This window comes from Rhinolophus hipposideros (genome assembly GCF_964194185.1).
Source record: "Rhinolophus hipposideros genome assembly, chromosome: 2".
Lineage (NCBI taxonomy): Eukaryota > Metazoa > Chordata > Mammalia > Chiroptera > Rhinolophidae > Rhinolophus > Rhinolophus hipposideros.
Window position 1 is genome coordinate 41125766 of NC_138048.1, and position 27393 is coordinate 41153158.

General features: G+C 37.3%; 1 protein-coding gene across 3 annotated transcripts in view; it reads left to right on the plus strand.

The window, feature by feature from the left end:
- SIDT1 (SID1 transmembrane family member 1) overlaps positions 1-27393 on the plus strand; it is a 93849-nt gene that overhangs the window by 26865 nt on the left and 39591 nt on the right. For all 3 annotated transcript variants that reach the window (XM_081027493.1, XM_081027494.1, XM_081027495.1), the window contains exons 4-10: positions 9680-9725; positions 13242-13343; positions 14265-14348; positions 16033-16120; positions 17335-17406; positions 17792-17885; positions 24095-24138. In XM_081027493.1, the coding sequence (XP_080883619.1) occupies positions 9680-9725; positions 13242-13343; positions 14265-14348; positions 16033-16120; positions 17335-17406; positions 17792-17885; positions 24095-24138 (530 nt within the window). The remainder of the gene's footprint in view (positions 1-9679; positions 9726-13241; positions 13344-14264; positions 14349-16032; positions 16121-17334; positions 17407-17791; positions 17886-24094; positions 24139-27393) is intronic.

A 27393-nucleotide genomic window follows, 5' to 3' on the forward strand; every position in this document is an offset into this window, starting at 1 on the left:
TCCAGTTTTCTCCTTCCAGGTTAGGAATGTCTATAGTAGAAAATGATATATTATCTGGCTTTGTTCTTTGTGCAAAAACTATTTCCTCCTCCTCCTTGCACTTCCATCCTTTGTAACAAAATCAGTTGAGATACACAGTCTCACATTGTTTATATTAGAGGTGGACTGTAACAAATTCATTTGGCAGTACTGTCCCCAAAGTTGTCTCCCCGAGGTTACTCTCATAAAATATTGTATAAATCTGTGTAAAAATTTAAACAGAAAGGCTAAGATTATTCCGTAATAATGCCAGAAACTTCAGGGACTGTTCTGCCCTATCCTACTCTAAGCTCAAGGCTTTTTAAGAGTTCAAACCATTTTTTCCCCCTCTCGATGTTTGAAATAAATTTTAAATAAAAATTATTAAATTGGTTATGTTAAAAATTGTTAAATTAGTTGTATAAAAATTAGAATTCATACTTATCAAAAGCATCTCTAAGAGAACAAAAAGGTAAGCCATAGTTTAGCAGAATATATTTCCAACACACATAATGTCAAAGGGCTGACATGCAGAATGTATAAAGAACTCCACAAATCAAAAAGTAAAACACAGGCAAAATCCAGACTGCTGTCCCCATTTACCACCTACACTTCTGTGGCTCTAGCTTCTCATGGGCAAGAATCTTGGAGCCTATGAGTCAGGGCACTTCTCCGGGTGGGGCTGGCACCAGAGGATTGCAAATCTTTATGTCCAGACATAGGTCCATACTCAGCTTCACTAGAACAAATAAGCATTCTGAGGCAAAAAATAATGAGATCTCAGGAGCAGAAACTATACTTGTGAAAACAATCCTGTGACCTGGACCTCTCACTAGAACTTTGGGGCAGAGACAGAACAGTCTCAGAAAGGTAATCAATGTTATATTTACCCAAACTAAGTATATGTGGCTTACAAGAGTACAGCCTTAAATAAAAGAACATATAAATGTTTTAAATAAAAAGATAGTAAAAGAAATACTAACCAAAAGAAAGTTAGGGTAGTATATCAATATTAACAAGATATTCCTTAATGCAAGAAGCATTGTTAGAGATAAGGAGACGTTTCATATGTCTAAAAGAATCATTCACCAAGAAGACTTAAATTTAAACTCTACATTTGTATGCATATAGTCACATTGCTTCAAAATATACAAAACAAAAATTACAGAATGAAAAGGAGAACCAGACAAATTCACATTCTTTGTGGAAGACTTGTTTACCACGGAAAAAATAAGCAGATCAAAAATTTTTAATATATATACAGTAATTAGATAGAACAGGCATTGGCAAGCTATGGCCCACAGGCTGGCCACTGGTTTTATAAATGAAGTTTTATTGGAACACAGCCTTACCCATTCATTCTCATATTCTCTATGGTTGCTTTCAATGGCAAAATTGAGTCGTTGGGACAGAGAAATTATGGCCTGCAAGTCTAAAATATTTACTATCTGGCTCTTTAAGAAAAAGTTTGCCAATACCTGATATAAAAGAGCAGACAACATGATTAACAAACTTGAATTACACATTTAGAAAACTGCATCCCAAAATGATAGACTGCCTAACTTTTTCAAGTGCACATGCAACATTTACCAAAATTGATAAGCTCTAATGCATATCCTGATAAATTTCAAAGGACTGAAATCCTGTATATGGAATTGATATAGAAATCAACCACAAATTGATATATAGAAAACCACAAATGTTTGGAAATTAAGTAGTCTACTTCTAAATAACTTATGAGTCAAAGAAGAAATCACAATGAAAATTAGAAAATATTTTGAAAAAATGATGATGAAAATATGGCATATCCATTCTTCTAGGGTGCAACTAAAACACTGCTTGAGGAAAATGTATAGCTTCAAATGTACATGTTAGAAAACAAGAATGGCTGAAAAAATCAGTGTGTGAAGTATCCATTTCAAGAAGTTGGAAAAAGAAGTGAAAAATAAAACTCAAAGGAAGTAATAAAATAAGAGCACAAAACAATGAAATAGAAAACAAATTGACAATGGACAAAATGAAGCAAACCACGAGTCAGTTATTTGAAATGACTAGTATTGTTTTTATACCTTTTTTATAAAAAATAAAAAAGACAGGCAAGTCCATTGAAGAAAATAATAGTCAAGAGACTTGAACAGATACTTCACCAAAGAAGCTATCCAAAGGATCCAAAAGCACAACCTCGTTAGCTATCAGCAATGCAAATTAAAACAACGAGATTCCACTACATCCACCAAATTGCTATAATTTGAAAGGATTGACACTGTGGTTCCACTCCTAGTTATATACCTAACTCCTAGATATATAATTGTGGTATTCATTGAATAGAATACTACACACCAATAACAATTAACAAATTATTGCTATTCCTAACAACACGTAAAAACCTCACAAACACTATGCTGAGCAAAAGAAGTCAGACAAAAGGAATACATACTGTTTTATTCCACTTATATAAAGTGTGAAAACAGGCAAAACTATTCTGTAATGTGAGAAGTCAGGATAGTGATATCTTTAGGAAGGAAAGAGGAAGTACAAGGTTATGTTTGCCTGGTGAGAATTCATTCAGATATATACTTAGGACTTGTGTACTTTTCCATGTGTGTTATACTTCAATAAAAAAAAGATTAAATTTTTAAAAATAAGAATAATTAAACATAGTATGTACTACTTTTTGCAGCTTATATTACTGATCAGAATATTCTGTTCTAATGTAAAGTGCTCCTCAAACGTTTGAGGACAGTTTACAAAGAAGTCTCCAGCCAAAACAATTGCCAGTAGGAATCAAATGTTTTTTTGGTAGTTTTTTGGGGGGAGGGGGTTTGCTTGTTTGTTTTTTTAACATTTTATTATTAGTTTCAGGTGCACAAAACACTGTAATAGACATTTATCATTTATATCCCTCACACAGTTATAACCTCTATCCTCCCATCTACCACCCCTCTGATATCGCATACAGCCATTACATTTCCACTCTCTGTTCCTAATGCTGTACTCCATACATATATATATATATATATATGTATGTGTGTGTATATATATATATATATACACATATATACATATATATGTGTGTATATATATGTATATACATATATACATATATATATATATAAACTTGCAGTTGACATTCATTATTGTTCAGCTTCAGCTTCAGGTATAAAGTGCAACGATCAAAGTGCAACGATCAGGCATCTACATCGTCCCTGAAGTCGTCTCCCTAATGAGACAAATGTCCATCGGATACCCTACAAAATCTTTACAACATTGATTACAAGGAATCAAATGTTTATCTCAGTCTTCTCTACATCCCTTGACCGTGTATACCCATAGAGACAGATGGACAGATGGATGAATGATGGTCAGAATGATGGAGAATTAGTCATAGCATTTTTCCCAAGTCTCTGCATTAATTTTGGTGTAAAAAAAGGTAACTGATAATTCATGAGCGAAGAACCACCCTCCCACCTGCCCTCCTCAATAAAAGGCAGGAAAAAATTCTATGGTGGATAATCAACGAAACTCAAAACACCCAAATCAATTAAATCAGAGTCTTGAGGAGGGAGGTTTGAGCATTACTATATATTTTCTTAAAGTTTCCTAGGTGATTCTAATGTGCAGCCAGAGTTGAGAATCACCAAGCAATTTTTAAATATGAGGCTCACATTTAGTTGTTTTAATAATTAAATCGATTTGTTATATTAAACAATATGAGAATACGTGATTATACATTTGAAGGAGGTGGTAGCACATTACTTGAACAAAGTGCCGTTTGAACTTGAGAGAAGCCTTGTCTTTACTGATTGGTCTCTGTGTCTTTGACCTGTCACTGTCACCTGGTGGCAGCGTACTTAAATTCCAGGGACAGTTTTCTGTGAAGTTAATTAGAGCCTTTGGAGAATTGAATTCTGTGAAACTGAAGTCATAGATCACAACTCTGTACAAGTATGAATGAATGATGTGCATGCTGGTGGAACTGCAAATCTATTCCCTCACATTGTTTTCTCTTTCCACCTCATATAGTGTGACTTGATCTCAACAAGAGCATTTCAAAATGCACACCGTTACCAGGGCTTTTATGAGAGTAAGATAAGCCTGAGAAGGGAGGGTAACTGAGATATATGAGCTTTTTCCTCCCTGACTCTGGATTGTCCCACACCAGCCTTGCTGGTGACCCAGAAATCCAGAGGATGGTGGAAAAGGCAAGAGCAGAGAATTGTGAGATCTGGACTCTCGGTGCTGAGAGAAACACTGAAGAATTAACTCAAAATTCCTAATGTTGCAGTTTCTGTTGCATGTTTTTGAGTGGCAGACTAGAAGGTATATGAGACATGTTCCAGGATGTATTTTTCTAGACTCATAAGTTTTAAGAATGGAAGTACTTTTGGGAATCTAATACACTCATCTCATCTTTACAGATGAACAAGCTGATTCCAGAGAGGTTAAGTGACTTGTCCAAACTCACACAGCTAGGAAAGGGCAAAATCAAGACTAGATTCTACTTCTGACTCCCAATACTGAGCTCTTCCCAATATAACATGCTAATGTCTACTTTCTGTTTAAAACTGTCCTCACAATTTTTATGTTGCCCTAAATATGTTTCTCAAGCCCATGAAACACATATTTAGTTAAATCCAGCTTTAAAAATAAAATTCTGCCTTCAAGCATTACTCCCTGCCATCTAACTATCCTCAGCCTACTTCCACGCGCACACACACACACTTAGCTTTGCCACTTCTCATTTTCCCAAAGTCCAGTGCCTTGGTGTTCAATGTTGCAGAGTGTGAAGTTGCAGACAGGGAAGGGCAGAAGGTTGTAGGAGTAGGCAGGCACCGATCGTGGGGTGGGAGGAGCTTAGAAAGGGTGTTAAGAAATGTGGGCAGTTGTCTACACAGTGAGAGTGTGTGAAGAATGGTTTTGAAGGGGACAAGACTAAATGCAGAGAAATTAGAACATTGATGGTCAAGATAAATTATAAAGAGATGAACGGAAGAATGTGGAGGTGCAACTGACAAAATTTGATTGGCTTTGAGGAGTAAGGGGAATGAGAGAATCAAGGGTGACCTTCGAACTTGTAGATGGCAGGACCACTCAGAGAAAATGCAAATTTTGAGGAGGGAAGGAAGCGATAATAAGTTCACTTTGGAGCATGTTAACCTTGACGTACAGATGTCCGGCGGAGTGTTGGATATGTACCTGCACGACGCTCAGGAAAGAGTGGGAGTTACAGATCGAGTAGAAGTGTTTCAGGAAGGCTGGTCCACGTGATGCCTGAGGCGGAGTTACAGGAGAAAGGACTGGACAAACAGGCAGAACCCAACCCTTGGTGTTTGAGATCTTGTCTGCAGCTCTGCGTTTAGACTTCACCTGCAGGTTATGGGAGCCACTAAAGGAGTTTTCACAATAAAATAATATACAGATCTGATTTTTAGAGATGACTTTAGTGGCAATGTGGGAGATAAACTGGAGAGAGGGGAGGATAGAGGCAAATAGGCCAAGGAAAAGTTATTTGAATAGAGAAGAATATAAAATGATTAGAGCCTGAACATGTTATGGCAAGCAACAAAGTTGTAAGGGAGAAAGTCAAGTAATATATATGGGGATAATTCACAAAGTCAACAAATACACGTGGTCGAATAAAAAATATGGTCCCACATGAGTATTTGCAGGCTTCAACCCTCCCCGAGGCGTCTACATAGGGCTCTTGAGTCTTTGTTTTGAGAGATTTGAGGGCTATAGCTCAGCTACCATGCTGTGAGAAGTAATTGATTTTTTGAGGAAATGGATGAGTGAAGAGACTTTTAGATCATTTTGCTCTGTAATTACCCTTTGGTATTTTGGGGTAGACTACAGTCAGTAATATTTTACATTACTAGTCAAATTTTTTTCTATTGAATACTACATTGGGCAAAGACGGTGCTTCAGGTGGGAGTCGGTTCTTGCAGCTTACTTTAACACTAATACAATCAGTAAGACTTGGTGATCAATCAAATGTGAGAAGTGATCAAAAGGGGGGAGGAGTCCAAGATGAGGTTTATTGACAAAGAGATGTAGTGGGTCGGGATCAGCAGAATGCTAGCACATTCCATTCTGATTGTGTAGAGAGTTAGGTGTTTCAGAGACAGTCAAGGGCAGACGCCCAGCAGGTGATTGGTCTCCTGTGACTGGAGCTGAGGTGGTAGCCCCGGGCTGGACATGGAGACTTGCAATTCACTGGCATTTTTGTGGCAACTGAACATATACGTGATTTTTTATGGCAATTAAATATATATATATATTTATAATGGAAAATATACGTGGCTAAGGAAAATGAGATCCAGAACAGGCCTGTGGGTAACATTCTCATTCCAGGGATGGTCTGAGAAACAGGAACTATCAAAGGAAATTGAGTCAGCGTAGTCAGATGTGTGGGAGAAAACCTGGGAAAACAGGTGTCACAGAGCCCAAAGGAGCAAAGAGTTCCAAGACAGAGGGAGTGGTTGTCAGTGTCCAATGTCACAGAGAAGTAAGGTCACTGAACTCAGCAATTAGGACGTTACGGGGCTGGTAGGAAAACAAACCTGGTAGCAGTGGGGAGAGGAAAGAATGAATGAGAGATGAGAGCGGAATACTCTTTTAAAAAGCTGGTTTGTGAAGGAAAGGGAGGATATAGAATCAAAGGAAGAAAATACCAGGAAAAGGGAGGAATTTTGTTGAGGCAATTTTTTGTTATTTATTTTTAAAATGGTTGAAACTAGAGTATATTCATAAACCAGGGAGTAAAAAGCAGATAAAATTTAGAGGAGAGTTGGATTTTGTAGAAGCAAAGCCCCAGAGAAGGGAAGAAAGGATGGATTTAGCACATGCATGCAAAATTTACACTTAGGACAGAGTGATGAGGTGGAGGCTTGCAGAGGCCGACAGTGTTGGTGGAAGGGTTGGGGTAAGTGAAGGGAGTTCATGACAGATGGCAGTAAGTAGATAACAGGAAATGATATTCTGAAGTCCATAGTCCAAGTGAATAATAGGGTATAAGTTCCTTTAACAACAAAGTGGGGGTTTTGAATGCCCACTGCGCTCTCTACCAGACGTTTGCTATCATAAAATGAATAATCCGTGAATCTCACAGCCCTCGCTGGTTCTCACTTCAGAAACTACTTAGCTTTTGTCCCTGGCTCTTTTTGCACTTACCCTTTCTTCCTATGCCCCTTTCCTTTTTCTTCTGTGTTATCACTCTCCTATTTATATTTCTGCCCTCTCTCTACTTTCCCCATGAGCCTCTCTTTTCCTCTTCTTCTCCTGTCTTCCTTACCTGCACACTCATCCTCTTTGATTCCATCTGTTCCTTTTCTCTACCCCCTCTTCCTCAAACGAGCCAAAACAAGGGAACAAAGCCAGTTTTTATCTTTTGTTATACCTATTGAGTAAATATTTGTTTCCTCTGTTTAAAACAAATAAGATGAAATTTTTGTACTTCTTTCTCTAAAACTGAAGGTGTACATGAGTCTCAATGGGCTTTGTTCTGTTGGTTAATGACCCTTGATAATGTAAACCTTCCCCACCTCTCTCAGGGCCCATGGGGAAGGAAGGAGAACTTTTCATCTATAACAGAAATGATGCTTATTTTACCCACACTGTTGACTCCATGAGAAAAGAAAGGATTTAAATGTGATAGTCTTAAAGAAAATATTATGTATTTAAAGTTTGTAAGTGTTGTATTTGTACGGAAAACAGAATAAGGAAGAAAGACCTCAGAAAATTCATGTTAATGGCCATACATTCAGTATTAAAGCTGGAATTCAGTGTTAAAGCTGGAATTCAAATGATAGGGGGTAGGGAATTAAAAAAAAGAACCTAAAAACTTCTGGCCAAAGGAAACTGATTGCTTCTGGAAATCTTATGTTGCTAGACAAGAAAATCAGTGTCCTTTTTGTTCCCCTGAGCTGACAACAAACAAAAATGAATGCCCCATGTTGCCCTGGTAACAGCAGATGACACTCCCCACAGTAAAAAGGTACCACCCAGACACACACAGCACCATGGGTCATCACTCTGGTTGTGGAATCTCAGGAGCTGACACACAGCTGGGTTTGTCACTGACCTTGGCTTCTTTAGGTGACTTCAGGCCACAAGTTTTCAACTTTGCTTCAGCAGAACCAATCCTCGACACTGATGATGATTTCTGTTGAGAGAGGATATATAAAAATTGCATCCATTGGTGAAGTCTGAGCCCAGTCTGCCAAAGCCTAAATTGTTGGTCATCACCTTTAGAAATAGTTTTCAAATTTTATGACTTCTAAACAATACCTTCAATTATAAACTTCTTGCTTAAATGTTTTGACGTGCCCTTTCTAAAGGAATCTCTTAATAATTTTTTAAACTGTTTAATTTTTATAAAAGAAAAATTAGAAGTGGAGAGAAAGACTCCTTAGAGAGTACCAATTTGTGAATCTGGAGAGGGACCCCAAAACATGTTCAGGTTCAGATTCCCAGAAATGCAGGCCACACCGGAGAGGTGGGGGCAGGCTCGTTCCCAGGCGCAGTGGGCTTGTACAAGTAAGTGATCTTCACAGCCAAAGATGAGACAAAACCCAGAACAGAGCAGAGCCCAAAAGCAGCCTTTACAAAACTAGAGAGAGGATCAAACCTGTCTGTGTTTTCCAGCTTCTTGGACTGTTTCCCATATGTTCGTTACAGACAGCACTTTATGCTACAAAATGTATGCTTCCCTCACGCTCCTCACACTCTCCTTTCTCAGTGCTGGATCATTGCTGTCTTTCACAGAAGAATGAAAGTATCTAATAAAATAATTCATACTAAATTGCTAACTGAAGAGAAACTAACTCCATTATATTCCTTTGGTGGTACTTGCATTTTTTTTTTTTTTATGGGGGAATGTTGGAGAACAGTAGGTTTTTTCAGGACCCATCAGCTCCAAGTCAAGTCATTGGTTTCACTCTAGTTGTGGGCACAGCTCACTGGCCCGTGTGGGAATTGAACCGGCAGCCTTGGTGTTATGAGCACTGTGCTCTAACCAGCTAAGCCAGCCAGCTGCCCTGGTACTTGCATTTTAAAGGAGGGCCTTAGAAGGCAATAGCTAACCCATAGAGGACAAAATCTTAGAGGGGAATTTCGCTTTGTGACAGGCAATTGGGGAGATGTTTGGGAGCAGGAAGAGCATGCTCCCATTCCTAGAGACCCTTCCATGGTGACTATCTTCTCACCACATTTTTAAAAACTTTTTCCATGGATACATCAAAATTATTTTGACATATTATCTTCATTATTCAAAAGGACCTGAAACCTTCTCTTCCTCTCTCTTTCAGCCCACTTCTGACACCTAAACCCTATGCTCGATTGTAAAATCTTAGGAGAATCCAAAGGCAAAATCATCTACAAAAATAAAGTACTTACTTGTATAGATATGATTTCATGGATATTTAAAGATATAAAATTATACCCCATCCCCAAAATTGATCATTCTTGAGAGCTGAAACCAAATTCCCATGCAGTTTACTTTGTAAGTTTGATGGGATCAGACCTTCCTTCACAAAGGATGTTTGTTTTTTTTTTTTTTTTTTGCATCTAGTTTAAGATGGTTCTCTTCTAAAAGAATAATTTTTTCTTGCTAACATGCTTATCTCTCTTTTCCCCTTTCCCCTCTCCCACTTACATTCCTCAGGACAAATGTTGCCTTCCGCTTCACTGCCAGCCCCTCTCAACCTCAGGTAAGTGAAGGCTTTCAAGGTTATGATGCTATCTCTTGGTATTACTCAAAGAAACCATGGTGACAGGTAGAGTCAGCATGTGGTGCTGCCCTTGATTTTTCACAATTGAAGATATGTTTATATTTTTCGAATGTTATTCATGTTACTCAGATTTTAGATACAACATTTAATCTTATCACCAGAATTGGTGTGAAATGGGAGTCATGACATTTTTTGCAGATGTTCTTTGGCTCAACTTTGATTCAGAAAATTGTTTACCTACTATGTACCAAGCAGTGTTAGACTGCTACTAGGTTCTGGGGATAATAGCAGCATGAAGAAGAGAGAGACACAACTTCTGCCCTCATGGACCTTATAATTGGGATGGGGGTGAGGGGACAGAGAGTGGAAGGCCAACTCTAAACAGATACACAAATAAATAATTGACTTGGAGACACAATAAAAATATAAGATGTTAATTTCTACAGTGTTGTGAGTGGAAAAAATTCATTTCTCCTGTCATAAAAAGGAATGCTGACAAAAATTACTAGAAAGATTAGGTATTTGTGTTGTGCTCTCCATTGAGCCATAATCATAAACAGAATAAATACATGAAAACTTAGTAATTATTCAGGCTGCTTTTCTATTGACACTTTTAGCTACCTTTTTTTATTTCTTTCATGGTTTTTGAAAGAGTACATTTTATGCAATAGTTTAAAACAGATTTATTTAAAGTCCTGATATTTATTGTAAATCTTCTTCAGGCTGTAATACAGCTTTGGTCATAAATGGCTTGTTAATTGTTGCTTTGGAACTACTAAAACTGGGATTAACATATTATACAGACATTATTGTAAATGTATTCCAATCACCTGTGTGATGATAAATATCTAACAACTGGTTTTCAGAGAGAAAGCCATGATTTGTAGTGTTTGCCCATTTCTGTGGTGTAAATACCTTCACCATGGCAGATATCGAGCTGCCAGCGTGATGTCATTGAACACAGATTTGGGGAGAGATACATACAATCAGCTCCCCAACCGTGTATGAGTCCACTCCCACACATCATTTAAGATTCGATTTCTCAGCGGCGAAAGACTCCACAGTGCTTATATACTGCCACCCAGTGATAGGAGAGGACTACAGACTCACAGTCCATTTTCCTCAACATTTATTAGCTAGTTAATTCAGGAAATATTCAAAAGTATGTATCACTAGGTAAAATAGGAAATATTAGAAAAGGGGGGAACTTGCACCCCAACTACAGAATGAGTACAGACTAATAGTCCTGTACAGAGCTATAGTAAATATGATATACTAAATGTTGTAATGAACTTTCAATTTGTAGATTGAAAATCAGTGATGATTATATATTTTGGCTTCCTTTTATGTTAAAAAGGTATATAAATATTAAAGCCTAAGTAGTTTGTATATAAACCCCAAAGTAGAGTAAACTATACTCAGAAAAAAAACTAATAGGGGTGGCTGGATGGCTCAGTTGGTTAGAGCGTGAGCTCTGAACAATGAGGTTGCCGTTTCAATTTCCACATGGGCCAGTGAGCTGCGCCCTCCACAACTACATTGAAGACAACGAGCTGCTGCTGAGTTTCCAGAGGTTAGAGTGCGAGCTCTCAACAACAAGGTTGCCAGTTCAATTCCCACATGGGATGGGGGGCTGCACCCCCTGCAACTAAAGATTGAAAATAGCAACTGGACTTGGAGCTGAGCTGCGCCCTCCACAACTAGATTGAAGGACAACGACTTGGAGCTAATGGGCCCTGGAGAAACACACTGTCCCCCAATATTCCCCAATAAATTTTAAAAAAAAATACTAATAAAACAAAATAGAAATTATTCAATATCTATGAAAGTCTCACTTTACCATTAACTGTTCCCATTTTGGCCTGAATTTTATGTCCTCTTCAACTGTTGAGAAGATTTTGTATTCCTACAAACTCACCTAAACTATTGCACATTCTCATACAACCTTTATCATTACTGTCTGCCTCTATTCTGTAGATAGAAGCAGGGTCTAGAAACTGGGCAGTTAATCGGGACCCATGATGGTATTTTTGGCCTAAATTCCAGCCATTGCTTTGAGTACTTGCTATTTGCTTATTTCTGATAAAAGTAGATTATTGAGGCAAGGGTCAAAAACATTTATTTGGGGTTTATGATAATTTAGAGATAAAGAAGGTTAATAACATTTTGGCATATAGATAGGCTTCAGTAGATATCTACTGCTTGCACAAAACCAACCCTTATATAAGTATACATATGGTGCTCACTGTTGCTAACTGTAATCATAGTAACCAACAAAGGTTGGTTCCCTTAAGAACCAAGAACACCTCTTGGGAATTCCAGAGGATTCACCTTTGGAAGAGCCCTGTATTGTATGAATTTGAATCCAGCTCCAAAATGAAAGCTCAAAATCAGCTGGGTTCTCGGGAGTGTTGCCACCTGTTAAAGGTGTGAACAGACTTCCAAACAGCCGCATTAATGACACTCCTTTATCCTGTGATTTATATTTCTCCACCAGAAGGCTTTGGATTATTGAAAAACATTGTATTTTTATTGCTCTAGTTCTCAGAATAAGGCTAGTAAAGAGGATGTTGGAATGCAAAGTTAAGTTTTAACATGTTTTGCTTCACCTTTAAAGTAATAGATTTTTTAGAGTATTAAAATATGTTTTGATTCAAAATCTTAATCATTAATTTTATGTCTAGTTTCTCAACCAGTTACCATATTTAAAATTATTGGGCAGAAGTCTCCTTTCTTTTTATTAGCAACATGTTCAAAACTTAGAGTTAATAATTTTTCTTAATGGATTTATAATCTAAGTAGGTAAATAATGTAACCTCTTTCTATTGTAAATGTTTCCTTATTCAGATGATATTTAAGAAATACTTCTAAAGATATCTAAGTCTGTCCAAAATTGTGAACATATTCCAGAGGCTAGATGTAAGCCTTAGTCTTTGAATCTAAATGTCATCTCACTATATTCCAGCCAGGAAATAAATTCTTTAGCAAAAAATCTAGGGGAAGAGGGTGTCTAGCGCTGACTCTTGCCTATAGGAAGGTGGTTAAGATCTTGAAGAACAGGCTTATCTGCTTTTCAAGATGGAGCTTCATATTTCAAAATGACCACACAGAAGTAAATCTTGTCTCATAGTACATCCTACATATCCTTCATTCAAAGATTGGAGGGATCTTTTTAAGTAGAAACTAAAATGAAGTGTAGCAAAATTTAGTTGAAAAATACTATAGAAAATGACATTTCAACATTGTATGAAATGGCTGCTTTACCTTGTTCACTGCTGTATTCCTAATGTCTGGCCCAAAGCCCTGCAGAGAGCAGTTGCTCAATATGTATGTGATGAATAGCTGACTAAATTAATGGAGGTTTATTGAGATTCATATCTAAACTTTGTGCCTAATATTAGAGGAAACAATCCTGTTCATATGAAAATAGTTTGTATTCATGATTGTAAACATTGCTTGATATTAACAAATCATCTTTCTTTTTCTTACTCTCAGTATTTTCTATACAAATTTCCTGAAGATGTGGACTCAGTTATTATTAAAGTTGTGTCTGAAATGGCTTATCCGTGTTCTGTGGTCTCAGTGCAGAATATCATGGTGAGTCTTAATAACTTGTCAACTTTCCAATATGGAGCATGATATTATCCCAGGATAAATGAAAGAGAAGAGTGGAGGACATGTCTATGTATCTCCTGCAAAATGCTAAATAAAAAGACCAGTATTTGTGCACACAAGTTGGCAGTCCATGTTTGGAGACATTGATTTGGGGAGATAGAGAATAATTGACTCCTCACCAAAATAAACAAAGGAAGGAAGGGTAGCAGGGAGGGAGGAATGATCATGGCAAAGTACAAGGAAGACAAAGTTGTGGACTGCAGGAAAAAAAATAGAAGCCTGCCATTTGTTCTGAGTTTTTAAAATGACAAAAACTGTATGATTTCACTCACGTGGGGAATATAAAACAAAAAAGTAACACATTAACTAACAGAACAAAATAAAGCAAAAGCAAACTCATAGATACAGGCAACAGAATGGTGGTTACCAGCGGGAAAGAGGATGAGGGAGGGGGAATTGGGTCAAGGGGGTCAAATAGGCAGTAATGGAAGGAAACTAGACTTTAGGTTGTGGGCAATGCAACAGAGTGTTCAGATATCAAATTATAATGTTGTATACCTGAAATTTATATAATGTTATTAAGCAACGTTACCTCAATAAGTTTAATTTAAAAATTTTATTGTAACCTTAAGCCCTTTCTGTCTCATAAGGTATTCATTAAAAAAATGGAAAGGTATTATAAACTTTAAGACAACTTTTCAATTCTCTTTGATATAAGGTGACCTTGACTTTCGAGGACAAGGCACCACATTTTAGGAGACTGTTTCATGACTATTCTGGGGGGAAACTTTTCATGGTCTATGGCTCAGTAAAGAACCCCCTGCTCTGTATGTGTGGTATGCTCAGCATGACAGGATATGACAGTAGTGATACTTTCCTTTTTATCCCTCGTGTCCGTTTCAGTGCCCAGTGTATGACCTAGACCACAATGTGGAATTTAATGGTGTCTATCAGTCCATGACCAAGAAAGCTGCCATCACATTACAGGTGAGACATCACTTCTGTGGTCACTACTGTCAACGACAGTATGCAGTTTATATTCGTTTACCTACTGGGACAGCATCCAAAAGGGATTGCCATTCACTGTGTGCCTTTCTGACTGATTTGAAAACAAAGATTGCTATGCCTGAAATCAAAGCCTGGGCACCGGTGGACAATGTTACCCTGCCCCATGCCCCATTCCGCCTTGGGAAGTCTTGGGAACCCATGATGCAGTGCGTCATATTCGTATATCTGACAGATTGCATAGAGAGGTAAAGGCAGAATATTTCAATCCTCGCGATGGGGAATGCCAATTTAGAGTAAAGTTTGTCTGCTCCATTTAAAGCCATTGAACATAGTCTAATAATAATCTGTACCGTGGTAATATGGAGCAAAAGAGAACTTCAACTCTGGACAGAATGAACTGGTTCAAAGGAACATGAACCGCATTTGTGTCGCGGTTTGCCCTTTTGGTATTTGTAATTCAATTATTATGTTCATGGTAATTTTACAGCAAAAATATACACCCATGCCAGTCTGTTTTCTAAGAGATTCTGTCCCTGACTTTCAGGTGATGCTTACCTGAGGTAGCTATAATACTTGATAACAGACCACTTCCTCTGTTCTCTAGGGTAAGGGGATACTGTTTGTTGGATAACAGCAAAGAATGAAGAGAAGTTCATTATAATTTAGGTATCAGACCTTAAAACTTCTATCAGTTAAGCTTTAATTTTCTAGTGTCTCATTGAATTTTCTACTGTCTCAGATTTGATACTCCAAATATCTGCTCTTGTTTTTAGTGTTTATTTCTTCCTTAGCATCCCAGCATTATATCATCCCAAATAAAAAAAATAAAAAAGGACAGAAAAATAACCATAGCAGAGAACTCAGATTTTTGCATCAGGACACTAAATCAGTGAAGTACAAAGCATATCAATACATCTCTACTTTGAATGTGTTTGGCAATCAATTGTTACTTCTCCTTTGGGCCCATGATTCAGTTTTGTGCCATTTTCTCGGTGGGTTAAACATGATACCAGAAATTTGGGGATGATAAAAGAAGACAGAGGTGTAGAAATAGAATAGACCTTAAAGATCTTGTCAATGCTTCGTTCATGGATAAGGAAACTGGGACACAAAGAAGCACACTTAAAGGAAACAAAGCCAGGGCTATAACTCAGGTCTTCAACTTGTCTTTACCTCCCTAACCTAAATTATTTATTCAACTGCAGACAGTATGATATTTTAGGAAAGTCATTGACCATTAGGTTTTAAAATAATGAAAACTTAATATAGTGAGTTTAAAACTGCTTTAAAAAATAAAGTTTATTAATTTTAAAAACAATATACAAGTACTAATTATTAAACATAGGCTGTTGACATATTATTTATATGGTGCCTGTTATAGTTTTAAGTACTCAAGTGGGCACAAGATAGATTGAAATTAGAATACTGCATCTATTTATTTTAATTTCTTGGATGTAGCAATTAATTTATTGTGGATAATTTGGAGTAGATCATGGGTACACGAAAGTCCTTTCTAAAAAGTTAAGAGGCAGAGATGAACTTTGCTTTTCTTCTTTCTCCTCATTCTTTCTACCCCAATCCCATTGCCATGGACTTTCTCTCTTCTGTCTTTCTTATCATAAGAACACAAGAACGTATCATAAGATTGTTATGTCTTACACAGAAGAAGGATTTTCCTGACGAGCAGTTCTTCGTGGTGTTCGTGATAAAGCCTGAAGATTATGCTTGTGGAGGATCTTTCTTCATTCAGGGTAAGAGATAGTGAGGAATACTTGGCTACTTAGAAAAACCTGATGAATGGGAATGGAAGAGAAACCAAAAGCTCACTTTGGCCCCTTATGACCATTTTTAGTTGCCACTAAGTGAGGGTCATCTGCAGTGACGTGGCAAAGAAGTCTGAGAGGTACTTGAGAAAAAAGTAAAGGGAAGAAAATGATAAGCTGAAGATATGAATGATGCCACAAAATGTCACTTATTGCATCTTTTCAGAATCTTGTGCCCCCTCAGACCATATGAGGTTGGCTCTCAACAAATATTTACTGCTCTGAAGGAATGATTTTATACAACAGACCACGGTCCATCTTCTAAGATCATTTTGGTAGCCAGAGTTAATGGAGTCACTTGCATTTATCAATACTCATCATTTCCACAAGGATGAGCAAGGAAAATTAAAGTTCTCAATTCTGGTTGCCAAAATTGTACTTTGCAAGATAGTAAGAAAGCAAAGTAGGACAACGTATCCCAATGACAGGGGTTGTGTGAGCTCTGAGGCATAGTACAAATGGTTATGGGTAACTACCCAGTTACCCAGTAACTACCTTGGGAATGGTAGAGGCTATTGATTAAAAACACAGACCCCCAACTGCTGATGAGCTATATGTGATCAACACAGAGCGTGTTTACTGTTGGGTATTTAGTGAAACTTCTGCTCATATATTCTTTAATCTCTTAATTGCAAAGCTCTAGAATTCTGCCAATATCCAATGTTCTCTGGTAAACTACAAGCTGTTTAATGACTATGTAAGAAAAATAAAATTCTCACTGGTAGAAAATGCAAACCAAAAAATGAGGTAGCTTCCTATTTTTATAGTTATTTTCTTCAGATGTCTGTGGCATATTGGGCCTCGTGGATATCAGGGGAAGGATCAAGCCTTTTTTGGTCAAGAATGGAGGCTGCAGTCTCATTTTCATTAGTTAGTGCTACCAAAATGCACCCAAGCAAAGGCCAAATTGACAGCTTAACCAAAAGTAATTGCGGTTTAAAAGGTTAAAAATAATTGCAAAAACCGGAATTACTTTTGCACCAACCTCATAGACGATTTGAAGATTTAGGGTTAGGTTTTCCTCAGTTCTTGCTAAAAGAAAATTCAGCAACCAGAGTTAACTTTGGACAGTTTGTGATCAACTGTTCAGATGAGAGGCCAAGAGCATAGGATCTGATCCATTTTGTCTTGTGCTTTACCAGGAAAGGGAAACCAGACCTGGAATCTACAACGAACAAAGAACCTTAAAGTGACCATTGTTCCTTCCATTAAAGGTCAGTGCTGGCTCTAGGATTCAGTGGAGAGATTCCTTTGTCAGGAAGTTGATCATATAATTCAATGCTAATGTCATACTTCCAAAGAAACATCATAAGAAAACTAATATTTATCTTAGAAATAGAATAGAGAATAACAGCATTTTGTTAAATCCCTTCCAGAAAGAAAGGGAACTCAATTAGAAAGCTGAATACAGGAAGTCTCTTCCCAGTTTCCACTGGGAAGTCATCACTGTGAAAGGCAGTCTTTTGTGGATAATGTCTGGGTGACCTCCAGTAGCCTTGCTGCTTCAAATAGAGATATGCCAGGGCTTAAGAAGAGGTATGACAGAGATGGGTCTTTCTTCTGAGGACATCCTGACTAAAGCTGTTTCTCTTCCCTCAGAATCCATTTTTGTGAAATCCATTCTTCTCAGCGTCTCCATCTTTTTATCCTTCTATTTGGGATGCCTGCTTGTTGTGCTTGTTCATTATATCAGGTAGGTCAAGAGTTTCAAGAAATATTAACCCCCTTTGCCTGTGTCTGCTTAGTAATTAGAGAATTAGTCTTTAGAGTCATATTGACTGGATTCAAATCTACCTCAGCCACTAACTGGCCATCGGCAAGTTACTTAACCTCTCTGTGTTGCAGCTTCCCCAGCTGTAAAATGAGACAATAGTTTACTTTATAGAATAGTCTAACTGCAGTGTTTATGTCAATGTTCTGCATACAGTTAAGTGCTGGTAGAGTGTTGGTTATTTTTGCAGGAGTAATTTTAGCAGGAGTTAGTTATTCATAGCAGAAATAATATGCTTTGCTATTACACTGCCAAGTGCTTTCTTACTGTTGTAGCATCAATTTTCCAGTAAAATGTCCCTTGAGAGAGAGAGAAAAAAAGGAGATAATCATGCTATAATTTGACGAAGGAAATTTCCCTTCCCAAGAGTTTGGAGGCCCCATAAAAACAAGCTCCAGTTTTTCATTGCTCCTCAGCAGGCCTGAACCTTGAGAATTCTGTATTGGTTGTGGTCTCTGTGAAACAACTACAAAAGAATGGCAGGAGGTTTACAATAAACAGATGTTCTGTCTCCGTTTGAACGTGCAAAAAGACAACAAAGCCAGCATCGAGTTTCCAGACTGCTGGGCAAGATCGCATCATGGCTACTACAGTGATACAACTGTCTCAGTGATACAGGCCTACCTCTGATTCAAAACATAACTCCCCTTTTTGACCTTTATGAAGCTTCTCAGTTAAGAAACTGAGTTTAAAAACCCTGGGATTATATCTGGTCATATCTGGGACAATCTGAGCATCAAAACAGTTGAGGAGAAAAATGAATTAAAAGTAATTGAGAAAAATAGAAATTCATGAACCATATTAATAAAGGAAAAATGGGAGGGAGGGAGGACTGACCTAAATCCCTGCAGATATACACCCCATGGATTCAACAAAGTTACTAAAGCAGGTACACATTAGGCAGGGGAGCCATCAGCAAATACTGACTATAGAAAGGAGGACTTTTGTCTACAGCAGAACTCCAAAAGCTGATGCAAATTAGGAGAGAATGCTGGAATTGGAAAATCATCATTTTGCGTAGATCAGGTTAAGAATCATCAATGGATACTAAAAGTAGGAGGAAAATCTGTTGAGGATCAAGATATTTACATGGTGTTAAAGTGTATCCCCACAAATGGCTCAGTAGCTGTAAAGGAAAAATAGTAACCATACAATGAAGAAATCAAACAATTGACTGGGTGATCAAAATTAATATGACCAAAGAAAAGATGGACGTGTATGTCTCCAGATGTGACATTCTGAGAAGGACATGGTATCATTTATACAATAATCTAGCTAGGAATGCATATTCTGAATATAATCATAAGGAAAAATTAGACAAGCTCAAGATGATGATCATTCTATTAAAATGTATCATAAAAGACAAAGAAAAGCTGTGGAAAAGGCTGTGGAAGGAAACTAAAGAAATATGACAACTAAAGACAATACCTGATCTCAGACTATATCTCTTACTAAAAAATATATATATATGCTATGAAGGACATTATTGGGTCAATTGACAAAATTGTAATACAGAGAATACAATTCTCTCTGTAAATTAGAGAAGAGTATCATATCAGTATTCAACTTGCTGAATTTGACAACTTACATAACTTACATGGTTATATAAGAAAAAATCTTTATTCTTTGGAAATATTTAGACATAAAAGTTCATGACATACAATTTACTTTCAAATGGTTCAGAAAAAAAAATACACACACACACACACACACACACATATGGAGAGAGAGAGAGAGAGAGAGGATGATAAAGCAAATTGGGTGATGTTAACGATAAGTGTATACGGGTGTTCTATATTCTATTCTTATTCTTACAACTTCTCTTTAAATTTGAAGTTATTTTCAAATAAAAAGTTAAAAACAAAAACCTCAGTGTATAGGCAAATATTATACCTGGAAAGCTTAATTATCAGCTCAGTTAATTCATCACATCATAATCACTAACGTTGAACAAGTACCTGCTCTGTGCCAGGCACTATGCTGAACCCTCAGAGCAGATTATCTCATCGATTGCCCCACAACAATGGATACTGTTATTATCACCATTTGACAATTAAGGAAATTGAGGCATAGAGAGGTTAAGTAATTTGACCAAGAATTCACAGCCAGTAAATGAAGGAGCTGGGTGTTGAACCCAGGAAGCCTGGTCCCAGTCCTGATCAAGAAGACCAGACCAAAAGCCTGGCACCCCAGGCTGGATTTGATTGAAAAAGGGTCCAAAAAGCTCCCAATTTTGACTTGGATGAGCCCCGGTGTCATGGAAAAAGAAGTTTATCTCTTAGGAAGACTGTCTCTACTCCTGATGTTTTAGATTTTAGAAAATAGGATTTCACCTCGTTGGTTAGCTAGCACACGTAGTCAATAAACAAACAGACAAAAACATTAGTTGGTAGCTGGATGTCAATCTCGCAAAGTTATCATTCAGCCTACTAAGACGAGCACAGTTTTTCAAAGTTGTGGTAGAAGTCTCTGTTGAAACCTCTAGCTGCCAGATTATTTTGCTACAGTCAGTAGCACAAGCAGAGATTCTTTCCAAATATAGACAAACTGAAAATAGAAATCTGGAGACATAAGAACTATTTAGCATTCTAAATAGGGGAATAGACTGAGGAAAAATGCTAATGGAACTTTTCCTTCATTGAACTAAGCAGAAATAAGTTTTCTACAAAACCAAATGAACCAGTCCTGGAGCATAATGCCAGTTGCTCAGTATCCCTTGTACTTTATTATTAATATCTGTGGGGTTTTCAGCACATGCTATTAGATCAGGATGAAAACTGATAAACATGGCCCCTGCCTCGGGGAGCTAAGACTCCAAAGTGTCTTTATGCTGTATTGGCTTGAACACATGACTAAACATCATTCCCCTCCCATACCCCAGACCCAATCTATTCAACAAGTATTTATGGAGCCCTCACAATGAATGTGCAGGCCCTGGACCATATACTGCATATGTATTCTCTTATTCATTCCTTTCAACCACCCTGCCAGACTTTGCATTCAAACTGCATGATCCTGGATGTTTGTCCTTCCCTCGGTTCTTGTATTAGTCATCTGTTGCCACAATAATGCTGCATAAAAATCAACCACAAAAATTTCAATGGCATACAGCAATAATTGTTTGCTCACAAATCTATGGATCTGGATGGTTCAGCTAATCTGGATCGGGCTCAGAGATCTCAGCTGGCTGTGGTCATAGAATGCAACCAGCGGGCAGGTCATCTAAGAGCTAGCTCTTCCAGACTACCCTTCTCACTTGGTCTCTCATCCTCCGGCAGGCTAGCACTGGTTTCGTGAATCTCCAAGAGAGAGAACAGAAGAGTGCAAGGCTTCCTTAAGATGTAGGTTCAGACATGGCATGGTATCACTTCCCCCTCATTCTATTGGTCAAAACAAGTCATGAGACCAATCCAGATTCAAAAGTTGAAGATACAGACTCTACCTTTTGATTGAGGGAAGTAGACACAAGATGAGGAGTAGCCATTTTGCAATCAGTCTAGCATAGTTTTCATTTACTTTTTTTCCCCTTTGCTCCCTGGCTACTGCCTGCCTCATCCTAGAACTGACTCTAGGTGGTAAACACGCAATGCAATATATAAAGATAATGTGTTATAGAATTAACCACTTGAAACCTATATAATTTTACTAACCAATGTCACCCCAATAAATTTAATAAATTTTTTTTTTAATTTATCAGCTCCAAAATCTAGGGCAAATGTGGGTTAATGTGGGTTAAAAGCCTATTAATAAAAACACACAATCCAAATACATCATCTTTTACGAGTCCATATAAATGCTAGCCAGCTAATATCACTAAAATTGTTTGAAGAGGGGACTTCATTAGAGCTTCCTTTGCCAGCTAGACCAGTCAGGCCAAATTGTAACTGCTTACCATAATGATATGCCTTCTTCAATCAACAATTCAGAACTGCTGAAACTTTCATTTTAGCCACATAAGACTCATTTTGGAATTCTGACATATAGAACGGTAAGACAATAAATTTGTATTGTCTAAACCACTAAGTTTCTGATAATTTGTTATGGCAGCAATAAAACGCATGGCATTACTCCCCAAATCGATCTATAAATTTAACACAATTCCTTTCAAAGTCCCAGCTGACTTTCTTATAGAAATTGACAAACTGATCCTAAAATTTATATGTAGATGCAAGAGATCCAGAAAAGGTAAAACAATCATGAAAAAAGAACAAAGCTGGAGGTCTTACATTTCCTGATATCAAAACTTAATACAAAACCACAGTAATCAAAACTCTGCCACTAACCTAAGGAAAGACATATAGATCAATGGAATAGAATTGAGAGTTCAGAAATAAACCCTTACATTTTTGGTCGATTGATTTTTGATAAGGGTACTAAGATAATTCAAAGGAGAAATGATATTCTTTTCAACAAATAGTATTGGAACAACTGGATATCCACATGAAAAGGAATGAAGTTGTACCACTACCTCATATCACGTTAAAAAATGAACTCAAAATAGACAAAAGATCTAAATATAAGAACTGAATATATAAAGAAAAACATAAGTGTAAATCTTGTGACCTTGGATTATACAATAGTTTCTTAGATATGACACCAAAAGCACAATTAATAAAAGAAAAAAAATAGATAAATTGGACTTCATCAAAATTAAAACTTTTAAAAGATATTATCAAGGAAGTGAAATAAAACACACAAAATTGGAGAAAATGTTTTGAAATCATATATCTGATAAGATCTAGTTATGCACACTGTGTATGAATTCTTACAACCCAACGATAAAAAGAAAAACGACCTCATGTAAAAATGGGCAAGGGGTTTGAATAGATATTTCTCCAAAGAAGTTATACAAATAGCCAATAAGCACATGAAAAGTTGTTCAACATCATAAACCATCAGGACAATGCAAATTAAAACTACAATGAGATAGCACTTCATATCCATAAGGATAGATATATTAAAAAAATTTTAATGGAAATGAGAAGAGTTGGTAAGATTGTGGAGAAATTGGAACCTCCACATTGCTACTGAGGATGTAAAATAGTTCCTGCTGTGGGGGAAGGGAGGTGAGGGTAAGGGGGATCAAATATATGGCGATGGAAGGAGAACTGACTCTGGGTGGTGAACACACAATGGGATTTATAGATGATGTAATACAGAATTGTACACCTGAAATTATGTAATTTCACTAACAATTGTCACTCCAATAAATTAAAAAAAAAATATAGTTCCTGCTATGAAGCTACTGTGAAGCAGTGAAGTATAATAATAAGTTTGGAGAAAAAGTTAAACATAGAGTTACCTCATACCCAGCACTTCTATTCCTAGGTATATACCCAAAGGAATTTAATCATGTATCCACACAAACACTTGTACACAAATGTTCATAGCAGTGTTATTCATAGTAGCCAAAAAGTGCAAACAACCAAAATGCCCATCAATTGTAAATCAATAAATATGGTAAATCCACACAATGGAATATTATTCAGCTATAAAATGACTGAAGTATTAATTCATGTACCATATAGATGAGCCTTGAAAACATTATGATAAGTGCAAAAAAGCCAGTCAAAAAAGACCACCTCTAGTATAATTCCATTTATATGAAATGTCCAGGCAAATTTATAGAGCCAGAAAATAGATTAATGGTTGCCAGGGCCTACGAGGAGCAGGGAACCGGGAATGACTGCTAGTAGGTTTGAGATTTCTTTGGAGGATGAAAACATTCTGAAATTAGATAATAGTGATGGTTGCACAACTTTGTAAACATACTAAAACTCATTGACTTGTGCACGTTGAAGGGTATGTGAATTTCATGATATGTGAATTATCTGAAAACAAATGAATCTGAAAATAATATATTTATGTATGTAGGTATATGCCTAGGAATACAACTGCTGAATCATATGGAAACTCTGTTTTACTGTTTGAGGAACTGCCAGACTGTTTTCCATGAGGCTACACCATTTTACAACCCCACCAGCAAAGTATCAGAATTCCAATTTCTCCACATCCAAAGGCCTATTTGTAAGAAATCCTAGTAGACAAATCTTCAACAAAGTCTATAAAAGCAAATATAAAAAGCTGAGAGTCCACTGTCTTAGGAGCATATGTATGTGCTTTTCTTGCAGGTTTCAGAGAAAGTCCATCAATGGAAGCTTTGATTCCAATGATGGTAAGAAAAAATCCCTGGTTTCAAATCAAAATGATGTCATGTAAATGGTAACATCCCATTTGGTTCTTCTTTTGTCTCTGTGCCATTTGTAATTTCCAAACCATCCCTTGATCCCTATCTCACAGAGTGGTCTAAACTGTAGTTTTTCTACAGAAAGCAGAGCTCAGTGAGAAGCAGTTTTTATAGCTGAAAATTACTGACATATGGAGCTCACACTGGAAACCTTTGCTTGCAGTGTCCCTTGTAATTATCCACAGCACATTTATCAGTCTTTCATCTTTTATAAAGTTTAATACTTTCTAGGATATAAGTTGTTCATACCTATCTTATCCCAAAGGTGATTCATGAACAATATTAAAAATGTATTGTGTTAACTCTAATACAGAGTTTACTATTCCCAAATTAAGATGGAAGCTTTTTGTTCAAGTATCTAGAAAACTGAAATATTTGAGACCAGCAAGTATAATAGAGTATAGTATAATAACTTTGGGAAATCCAGAGCAATTGATTATCCAACCATTGTAATATGCCCTTTTCTACACTCTGAAAATTTGAACAAAGGAATTCTTGCCCAATCTTTTTATCAAAACTTTTTAAAAAAAACTAAAGGTGTTTATTTTTAATTAAGATACAATTGATATATCACATTGTATAAGTTTCAGGTGTATAACGTAATGATTCTATATTTGTATATTTTGTAAAATGACCACCACAATAAGTCTAGTTACCATCCATTACCACACATAATTACACATTTTTTTTCTTGTGATGAGAACTTTTAAGACCTACTCTCTTAACAACTTTCAAATGTACAGTACAGTATCATTAACTATAGTCACCATGTATACATTAAGTACTTATGACTTACCAATTTTCTAACTGGACTTAACTCTCAGGACTTACTAATTTTATAACTGGAAGTTTGTACCTTTTGTAAATGTCCTCATTTTTGAAAAGCCTAAGTCAGCATGAGTTATACAGTGCTTATAAGCCATTTGGCCTAGATTGATCATTTGGAAAAGGAATGATGAAGTGAGACTTGATTGCTAAGTCACAAGCAGCAGATGTTTAGTTTTGTGGTTTTTACACTTAAATGATCCAATGGAATCTTAGAAAGACACAAATTGACCCCCTACCCCACCCAGCCCGAAGATTTCTCCCGGCTTTCTCCTGCCTTCCTTTGACTTTTGTCTTCCTTAATATCAGCATGTCTATATTTCCAGCCACCCAGGCAATTTGTTTTAATAATATTCAGCCACCCATATAAAAAACTGCAAACAGACACCTGCTCTACTCTCTTTAAAGTGCTAAGTACTACTTTCCCTTTGATTCATGAAATGTTTAAATAAATTTGTCTGCTCTCTAGATCTCGTCTTTTTCCCTCCAGTGCTCCCCAAGCCTTGCTCTTATTTAGGCCTACTTAAACTTAGAAAACTTGATTGGTTGGATCCCATTGGGTGCTCTGTTATTTTTATTGTATGAGGAAGTCCTTCTGTTATTTTAATAATAATCACAGGAACATCATGTTCAGAAGGCTGTCCTGAACAGTGAAGCGTAGGTGGACAGATCTGGGACTTGAGCCAGAGAATTGTCAGAGATGAAGAAGGCTCTGAAAATTAGCTAAGAGCTAGAGGCACCCTTCAGATGGCAAGAAGAAATGAATGAGTGACCAAAAGAAAAGAATAAAAATGCATCAATTAGGATTTGTGTGGCTGCAAGTAGCAAGAAAATAAATCTCAAACATGCCTAAATCATAGAGAGACTCCTCCCCTGGAAGCTGAGCAGTAGAGTGGGTTTCAGGATTGACTTAGTCAGGTGGCGCTGGTCCTTTTCCCTGCCATTCCCTTGGCTCCGCTTTTGCACTCAGGGCTGGTGGTGAGATGGACCCGGCTTACACTATCACCTGACAATGGCCAGAGGGAAGGACTTTTTCAGAAGCACCCAGCAACTTATTCTCGTTTTATTGACCCAGAGTGGGTTGTATATTTATTATTAAACCAGTCCATGCAAAAGGATATATTTACTTCCATATCCATCGAGACTACTTATAGAATTAGGGTGAGGTCATCTTTCTCTAAGACCAGGGTTTCTCAAAGCCCACATTAACTGACATAGTCCAGAGAATTCTTTGTTGGTGGGGGCTATCCTGTACGTTGTTTAACTGAATCCAGGACCTCTACTGACTGGAATCCAGGAGAACACTTCTTCCTTATGACAACTAATGTGTCTACAGACATTGCCAAATGTCATCCTGGGGACAAAACAGTCCCCCCACCTCCCTACTCCCAGTTGATTTAAACACATAGGCTGCCAGGCACTGGTGAGGATACATAAACAAAATCCCAACTAAACTAAGAAGTAGGGGATAAGAATGTTTACAAAGGGCTTTGAAATAAGGAGGAAATAAGGAACCTTTGTAATACAGAGAGGCTACAGGGAAATATGACACGACTTCAGGTGTCATATGACCACTAGGGCGACAAGACTTAGGTGATTTAAAACAACAGCAGAGAAGATAGGCTCTGCCCAAGAGAAAAACGAGTTAGTGACTCAAAAATATCAAACAGCACTGAGAAGCTAGCCTGGAGCAAGAAATAGAAGGGAGTGAGAGACCTTATCTGAAAGCTAATGTGAGACATTCAGGGGAGTAAACTTTGGAGAGGAGAGTATTCAGAAATGTCTTTCTCTCCCAGGGGCCAGCATCAGTGTGACTGTGGGGCTACAAGAAATCCAGTAGCGCTCAGGCGTACAGGAAATTGGTTGGCGGCTGGTGTCCAGGGAAATACTAGGAACAGTGTCTGAAAGGGCAATGGGATCTCACCAGACTTGGCACAGTATCTGCCCAAATCAATGTGGAGTTAGACATCTGAGGAACTCAGCCTAATGCTTTCCATTTTGGTATAACTGAGGTGGAGGAAATGGAGCCAGATCCTTATACGTTGCCAAATTGGTGGCAGCTCTGTTTTAGTTAGGTAATGACCGGAAGGCTGAAGGGGGAAAATCTGTCGGTTCTTCTGCATTTGTTTGTCTTTGATTTGTGGGCAGTTCTTCAAGTTGTATTTGAAAAAATGTCAACATTGACTCCAACTATGCAAAAAAGAGAAAACATTTCTTCTATATTTCATGGAAGAAGGAAGGAGATGAGACCCTGGAGCCCAGGTGAAGAGGAAATAGCTTTGGTAAAGAGCTCCTTCAGTCCTTGAAGGGACTTTTTTCCTGTGCTATGAATGGAAGGACACTGTAGTCTCCATTCAT